Source organism: Melanotaenia boesemani, chromosome 21 (assembly GCF_017639745.1).
Source record: "Melanotaenia boesemani isolate fMelBoe1 chromosome 21, fMelBoe1.pri, whole genome shotgun sequence".
Taxonomy (NCBI): Eukaryota; Metazoa; Chordata; class Actinopteri; order Atheriniformes; family Melanotaeniidae; genus Melanotaenia; species Melanotaenia boesemani.
Genome location: NC_055702.1, coordinates 3,644,885 through 3,653,456, shown reverse-complemented (window position 1 = coordinate 3,653,456; position 8,572 = coordinate 3,644,885). Strand labels below are relative to the sequence as shown.

Below are 8,572 nucleotides of genomic sequence, written 5' to 3'. Positions count from 1 at the left end.
TTTTTTTTCTTTTTTTTTTTTTTTATTTATTTCGAGCCTGTGACAATACATAGTGTACAATAGTGTGAAACATAACAAGACAAAAAAAAACAATATATATATGTATATATATATATATATATATATACATATATATGTATATAATCAGAAAAAAAGGAAACAAAATAATAATACAAAATAAAATAATAATGTAATACAATCCATAAATTCGCGTACTTGAATATTTGTAAATCATAAACCAAATCAATGCAATAAGCTCGAAAAGGAGTGGAAGGAAGATAAACTTATTTAATTCCACCCCATCTCCATCGTTTATAGAAACAACCCACAATATTGATTTAGAAGCATAATGATATATAATATAATGTGTTTATTGTTAGTATAGATTTAATTACTAGTAGATGTAATTCAATATAATTTATTAATACTAAAAGAAAAGACAAGACTAAAAATAAATTAATAATAAATAATAATAAAAAATAAAAAAAATGACATTCCCCTTTAAACTGCACCCTCTCTGTACTGTGACCACACCCTGTGTTTATAAAGTGCTTTAAACCGCTGGATGTTTGGACTCTGCTTTTGTTCAATCCCCAGTGCGTTGCACAGTTTAATTCCACATACAGACACACAAAAACTTTTCCTGGTGGTTCTCACCATTGGTAATTTAAAGTTCCCACAACCTCTCCAGCTGTAACAATTGTCTCTCAAAATAAATAGTTTCTGAATGTTTCCCGGTAATAAGTTGTTGTATGCTTTAAACAGGATTTGTGCAGTGCAAAATTTAATGATATCATGGATTGTTAACACTCTGGACTGCAAAAAAAGTGGTTTTGTGTGTTCTAAGTACCCAACCTTATGTATGATGCGCATTGCCCTTTTTTGTAATATAAAGAGTGGCTGTATTGTGTTTTGGTAATTATTTCCCCATATTTTAGCGCAGTAAGTTAAATATGGGAGTACTAGAGAAGAATACAAGCTGCGGAGTGCTTTATAATCTAGTAACTGCTTAACCTTGCTTAATATCGAAAGGCTTTTGAAAACTTTTGTTTAAATGTGTCTTATGTGTGGTTTCCATGATAATTTACTATCCATTATTACTCCTAAAAATTTGTTTTCAGATACTTTATCTATTTGTATGCCGTCAATAACTACCTGTAGGTCCGGATCCATTTTATAATTCCCAAACATCATAACCTTAGTTTTATTTAAATTTAATGATAATTTATTAATATCCATCCATATTTTAATTTTACCAAGTTCAATATTTACGGTGTCTATTTTCTTCTTATGGCTGCAACATGCAGAAAGAGGCTGTGTTCCAGAGTTGACTATTTTATTCCTGCTGAGACAACAGTTAATTCCTGATGATCAAACAGCGACACGAGGCTGCTGTTTTCTGGGCGGTTGTGGCTGTGGAAAGCGTTCGTCTGTCAGTTGGAAGGTTGGTGGTTCAATCCTGGCTTCCCCAGACTACATGTTGAAGTATCCTTGGGAAAGATACTGAACCCCACATTGCCACCAAGGGGCTCACTGGTGTGTGAATATGTGTGATAGTGGAAGAACAAAAAATTTCTCTGAAGTGCAGCATGAGTGTGTGCGTGAATAAGTGAAAATGACTTGCAGTGTAAAAGCGCTTGTGTGGTCAAAAACTACTAGAAAATCACTTTATAAGGACAGTTCATTTACCACACAGCACATGTAAGTTCCACTGGGATTCTTTCAGGAATAAAACCTCAGATTTTCTGTCAGTCAGGAAAACAAAACTGTTTAGAAAATATGGATTAGGACTAGCTAGTTTACATACTTAATAATGAGCAAAAAGTCAGGATACAGGAAAGAGGACATGAAATATTTATAGTACTATTGTAGTCAGCTGTCTTTATTGAGGCAGTTTAACACTCAGCATTGCCACCAGTCTGAAAAAACAAATAAATCTCAGTGTAGGCACTGAAGTCTTGACAGCGGTGAGGTAAAAACAATTTGTAAACATGAACTCAAATTAATCTTTATATAGATATAAACATAAATATATATGTGTTTATGCAATTCCAAATTAAATCACAAAGGCAAAAATATAAAAAACACATCAGTATAAACATTGCATTGCTCTTTTAACACATTAACTTAAAATAATTCCAGTGAAATGTCTTCTGCTGAATAAATGCAACCTGCAATGCTACAGAAGAACGTTTTGCTTAAAATTACTGGAAACCTGATGCTGAAGTCTGGGTTTGACGTGTTAAAAATGGTCAAGTTTTAATGGTTCATTAAAACCACAAGCATAAAATATAAAAAAAATAACTATAACTATAGTAACTATAGTCATAAAATCCAACATTTAGCTCCTTCAGTGTGGTCACTTATATCTCTTATCATAAAGCATTGTGATACAAAGTAAATTATATTAACACGTGAGTCTTTCAGACAAAGTGACGTGTAATACTCTACAGGTAGAAAACAGTCTTAAGGAAAAATGTGATGTTAATATACAGAATGCATATATTTTTGGTTTTTTTCTATCTTATGTATGCAGCACACCTGAAGTATTAAAAAGGTTTCTATATGAGATTATCCATCAACTCCAGCAGCACTTCCAAATCCACCGTTTAACAAAACGTTTTCTCCTCGGTACCTTTAATGTAACGTAACTTTCTTTAGTGTCAAACATTTAAAGCTGAACAAGAATCTTAAATAAAATGTGCAAAACTAAAACATGACGTAACTGACATGTGTTTCTTAGAAACCAGCTTGAGTTAGCGTGCTATCCACCTAGCGCTAGCACTCCTGGTCTTCAGTTTAACATCAGAAATGTGGCTCAGGTACTTTTTTTCAATGACCATGTCTCTCTTTTGAAGACCTTCTTTTCTTTTAATTAGCTGATAGTTTCAGGTCTCTATCAAGCCACCAATATCAAGATGGATAAGAACCAATCAGCTGGTGTTTGTTTTTAGTTTAAAACAGGCCCCTGCTTTCCTGCAAAATTATGCTTCCAAGCACAGTTAATCTCTTGGCCACCAGCATCAGGCGAAGTCAAGGACTGGATGCCTCGTCTTCGATTTTTAAACTAACCCTGGAAACGTGTAGTCTCTACTTCATGTGGACTCTCATGTGGTGTCTCTTCAGACTTCCCTTTTGTGAAAATCTGGCCCCACAAATATCACAGTCAAATCGTTTCTCTCCCGTGTGGCTGGTCATATGAGCGATGAGATGCGTCTTTCGGGTAAATTTTTTATCACACTCATCACAACCGAACTGCCGCTCTCCTGTGTGGAGTCGATTGTGTCTCAGCAGACTTCCTTGTCGTGAAAATCTCACGCCACAATCCTCACAGCTAAATGGTTTCACTCCAGAGTGGCTCCTCATGTGCACTTTAAGATCGCTCTTAAGTCTGAATCTTTTACCACAGCTAATGCAAGCGAACGGTTTCTCTCCTGAATGAACTGCCACATGTGCCGTCAGAACTCCCTGCTGGCTGAATCTTTTACTACACACGATGCATTGAAATGGTTTTTCTCCCGAGTGGTCGCTCATGTGAGCTTTCAGGCTGGACTGATATTTAAATTTTTTACCACATTCGTCACAACTAAATGATTTGTCTTCCGTGTGGACTATCATGTGGATCTTAAAATGTGTTCTTTGTTTAAATCTTTTACCACAAACATCACACTGAAATAGTTTCTCCCCTGAATGGACCCTCATGTGAGATTTAAGATTACCCAGGTATCTAAATGTTTTACCACATTCATCACAACCAAAGTGTTTCTCTTCTGAGTGGACTCTCATGTGAGACTGAAGATGAGAGTGATATTTAAATGTTTTACCACAGCTGTCACAATCAAAGCGTTTTTCTCCAACTTTGGTGGGTGAATCTAGATTTTGTCTGCCTCCGAGATCTTTCTTATCACCCAAACAACTTGTAAATGTTCTTCCTGGATGACCAGTCATATGTTTCTGGAAAGGTTGCTTGTAGAGAAATTGTTTACCACATTCAGAGCAGCTGAAGGACTTTTTGGAAGTCTTATGTCCCACATTTCTCTTCACACCTGACTTTCGTGCCCTACTCTCCTTCCAATCGCCGTCTTCTTTGTCAGATCCAGTAGCTGACATAGGTTCTTTCCAATTACCATCATCTCCATCTCGTTTTTCAGTCTCAAAAGAATCTGAAGCTTTTTCATCATTATTTGGTTCTGAATCTGAATTCCTGTCTTGCTCTTCACAGTCTTCTTCATCACTTTCCAGTTTGATCCATTTAACTGGGCTTGTAGTTGGAGTCTCTGCCTCTGTGTCGTCTTCAGTCTGGTTTTGTTGAAGTGGTGAGGACTGAGATTCCTCATCAGTTTCACCCTTCACAGTAACAACAGCAAATGGGAACTCAGTCTCCTCCAGTTCATTAATCTCTTCTCCCTCCTGACCAGTGCTGAGTTTCTCTTGTCCTTCATTTGTATGAAGTGGTTCTGGGTTCTGTTGGTCCAAAGTGGGGATCCATTCCTGAGGAACTTCTTCTTTAACCACCAGCACCTGTTGGATATCTGCAGAAAACACATGTTGGTGTCAGTGAGGTATGCGTGTGAAAAAACGCGACAAGTTGGAACTAATTTTTTAGTTATTTATTTTTTACCAAGCAAGTTAAGCTACTTTTCTATTCAGCAGATTTTGTAATGGATGTTTAATATCAGGGCTGAAAGTATTCCAGCACCGTGCCTCATCTCTGGCTAATAAAAATGTTAATAATCAGATGCTGAGCTGGGTTTGGCGTGTGGTTTAGAGATCCAGCTGCAGTTTAAAGACCCATTTACGCTGCCTTACATAGCCTTAAATAGTAACATCCGTTTCAAACGTCATACGTCTTTTGCATCGCCATGGTTAAGTCAACTCCTCCACTAGTAGGCAGTGCTGAGTTCTAAGTTCATTCCTGCCAGCTGACGCCAGTTTCAGATACCATTTGGTGGCGGTAATGGATCAGTATGAAGTCGTTTTCAACCACCCAACAGTAGTTCTGAACATTTTTAGGTTGTGTTTAACATCAATTTTTAACTTTCCCACGACATTCCTCTCCACAGCAGCTTCCAGTACAACTAAATGATGATGACACCATTTAGCGACTTCTAGCGACTTCAGGCCAGCTAATAGCTACTTCTCTTATTGAGGAGTTGGTAACAGCGACAGCCACATCTGTCACCTGATACATAGTTCCTGCCTATACAGTGCTCTCAATTAACCCTAGTGCCACCTACTGGACAAATATTACAACATATCAAAAATGGCTCTTACACCAATTTTACTGTATAGACATTGAGAGAAGGTCTCCCCAGTTTTGAGTTTTGTGTCTCTAAGACAAAATCCTATTATTTTCATTGTTTCGACAAGTGTAATATTTCTGATGGAGCTTGGGAGGCTTGTCAAATATTTGGGAATTTGCTCTAACAGCTAAAATAGATAAGTGAGTAACCCAAAGATAAATTATCACAGTCACAGAAGTATAATACCAAACCCAATTTAAAAATGTTGAAGCAGTATGGAAAAACCCCATCAATGTATACTCTTCAGTTACCAGTGTTAATTGTCCCTCAGGGTTCTCTTCACTTTTTTACATGCTCCCCGTGGGCAGCATCATCAGGAATAATGACATCCATCTCTGTTGTTATGCCAGTGACACCCAGCTTCATTTGTCTCTGCAGCCTGATGAATCAAATCAGTTGCTCAGGCTGAAGGTTTGTCTTCAAGCTATGAAAGCCTAGAATTCCGGAAACTACTGAACTACTCCAAAGCTATTTTTCAGTTGTCCAAATATTTGAACAAATATGTTTCAGTTAATCCAAAACACTAATTCTATAGTGCTGACTGGTATCTTCAAGAGATCACATTTCTCCAGTTCTAGCCCCCTGCAAATGCTGACAGCCTCTCTGTTTTTAAAATTAGGCTTAAACTCGACTTCTATGCAAGAGCAAATCTATAATTTAGCAAACTGTTTTTGCCTTATTTTACTTTTCTTATTACTGATTTTATAAATAATTTTATAAATAATTTACTATTATCCCCAACCTATTTCTTGAGATGAATTTCTGTTTCTTACAAAAACCAATTTATTTCTTCTTTGTGTTGTTTTTGCTCTATTAGGTAGGAAGATGGCGGCTCGTGGGACCGCAGCGGCTTCTCGAGCTCCTTGACCTTGAAAATTAACCACTTTGAATTGCAATCTGCTTGAAAATTTGCTAAAAAGATGAAGATGGTTTGATTTGTTAATAAAACCCACCCCACATTACTGAATTTCAACATTCCATAACAGCTTGGCAAACAAAGCTTCTACAATTTTGCATTATTGTCATTCCTTCTCAAAGCACTAAGAAGACGTTCTGCAAGGACAGGGCTGAAAAAGACGTGGCCTTGCTCTAAAATCTCAAAGTAGTTCTCTCCAAGTATGCTGACAGCACAGAATTAGACTTCTCTGCAAACAAAAAACATCCCCAGTATTTGTTGAGACATGCTTGCTGTCAACATTAAATTCAACTGTTCTGGCTATTATATTTTGATTATGCTTTATATCCAGGGTGTGCATATATAAATCACTACCTGAATCACAATTAAGTTTTATTTGGCAGAAATTTGACTCCAGTTTTCTGTCACTCTTTTGTTCCACACTTATCTACAAGGGACATACAGCTGAGGACAACAACTGACCAAAACTAACACTAAAAATTACACATAATACTAAGAAAAAAAGGTGGGCTGTGGATTGAAGGTGATCAGTTGGTGCAAAGTATTGCAATAGAATGATGAGGTAGTAGTGCAAGTGTAAAATATAAATACTACATACAATAATATGCATGTATCATTTACAGCTAAATTAGGTTACAATATGTACAGTGAGCAGGATGTGAGAGTGTGATGAGAAATAATATTAATCTGCTTCAAAGTTCATCATCATTAATTTCATTTACTGCATAACTTAAAACAAAGCTGTGCAGAATAAAACTAAAAGGGACAAAAAGTGTCCGAAAAGAAATAGGTGGAAGTAAACTTATTTTTCCTACCCCTTTAAAACAATTACATAATCAGTTATGGCATCAGTGTGACACATTTTTGTTCATAATTTTGATAAAACCAAATGCTACCAACACACTTCATAACCCTTATCTCCTGGATTACTACATTAATACAGACCTCACTGCCACCCAGTGGTTGATTTGAGCCAATTAATATTTACACCAACTTTTCTTCCACCATATTTCCTAAGCATTTTTTAAATTGCTTTGTAAATTTTACATTTGTGCTTTGCTTTAACTCCTTAGTCAAACCATTCCCCAATTCACACCACAAAATGATATACACATTCTCCTCGGTGAGGTACAACACAATGTTTTATAAAAATTTAGTCAACCCTTATAATTATAAAGTCTGTCCCGGTCTTTAAACATCTTTTAATGTTACCTAGATGTAAAGTTGTTCTTGTAAGTTGGGGAGGAAGCAAAAGTGAAGCGTGTGGTTTCATTCAGGAAAAGAAAAGGTCAACCATCTGAAAAGGTTGTCGGGTCAGATGAGGTCAGTAGATGAGAAACAGTGCTGAATAAACTCAATAAGGACCAGATAAACACTTGAGCTCATTTGTTTGTCTGAAATGTTTTCATCTGGCAGGTTGTTTTATGTTATAATATTTGGTTAGTTCATGAACAATGGGAAAAACCTGGACTGTGTTTTAAAAATAAAAAATATAAACGGGAGAAGAGGCTGGCAGGGTGCTGATGCAAAATTATAAATGTCTCCGCATCCATAAAGGAATAGATGGAGAATAGTAGAATATATGTTATCTCACCCCCAAACTTTTAAGGAACTTTGAAAGCCTTGAAAATGTCACTGACTGAGTCAGTTTTTGACATTTTCAGGTAGACTCGTACAGAAAACGGCTCTGTTCTTCTCCCGGTGACCATTACAACAAGCTAACAGTTAGCCGTTTCTCTGGAAGAAAACGTCCATATTAAATCTGATTATTCTTACCAGAGGTCTGGTTTATAACAAGATCCTGCTGATGAGCTCCGACACGCTTGATCTTCTGTTTATCTTTTAAAGTTGGACTTTTAGTGTTGTTCTGTTGTGAATGATCCACGTTGTTCATGATGTTTTCTTGTTTTCTTATTGACAGCGAGCTGTGTCGTAAGAAAACAACCAGGCTTGAGTAGAATCGATCACCCCTGATCGCTGCAAAATGCAGCCGCTTATATTTCTGGACTGGACCGGACTCATGGATGTGTTGTGGGGGCTGTTAAACTCTCAGACAGGCCCCATTATTTGATAACGAACACGTCTGATGTGTTTACATCAGGCATCTGCACGGACACACGTTTAGCGGCATGTTATAAGCGTTACACTGCTGCCATCTATTGGTCATTGTTACATCCTACAACAGCCAGCCAGATAAACTTCTTTTTTTCTCTTTAAAAAAGACGTTTAAAACGAAAACTAGACATTTCTACTTCTTTCATCAATATGAATTAATTATAAAACAAATAAACAAAAAAGGATGGACAATAGAAACGCTGAAGGTCTGATGAGCTGTCATTTCAGCTCCAGATTT

At 36.7% G+C, this 8,572-nt stretch overlaps 1 protein-coding gene across 1 annotated transcript; it reads right to left on the bottom strand.

The window, feature by feature from the left end:
• Positions 1-1,717: 1,717 nt before the first annotated feature.
• On the bottom strand, positions 1,718-8,300 carry LOC121631911 (gastrula zinc finger protein XlCGF57.1-like). Its single transcript, XM_041972980.1, has 2 exons — positions 7,996-8,300; positions 1,718-4,532 (listed from the first exon to the last, which is right to left on the bottom strand). Exons 1-2 carry the CDS (start codon positions 8,111-8,113, stop codon positions 3,091-3,093), a joined length of 1,560 nt encoding a protein of 519 aa, XP_041828914.1. The 5' UTR covers positions 8,114-8,300; the 3' UTR covers positions 1,718-3,090.
• Positions 8,301-8,572: the final 272 nt, after the last annotated feature.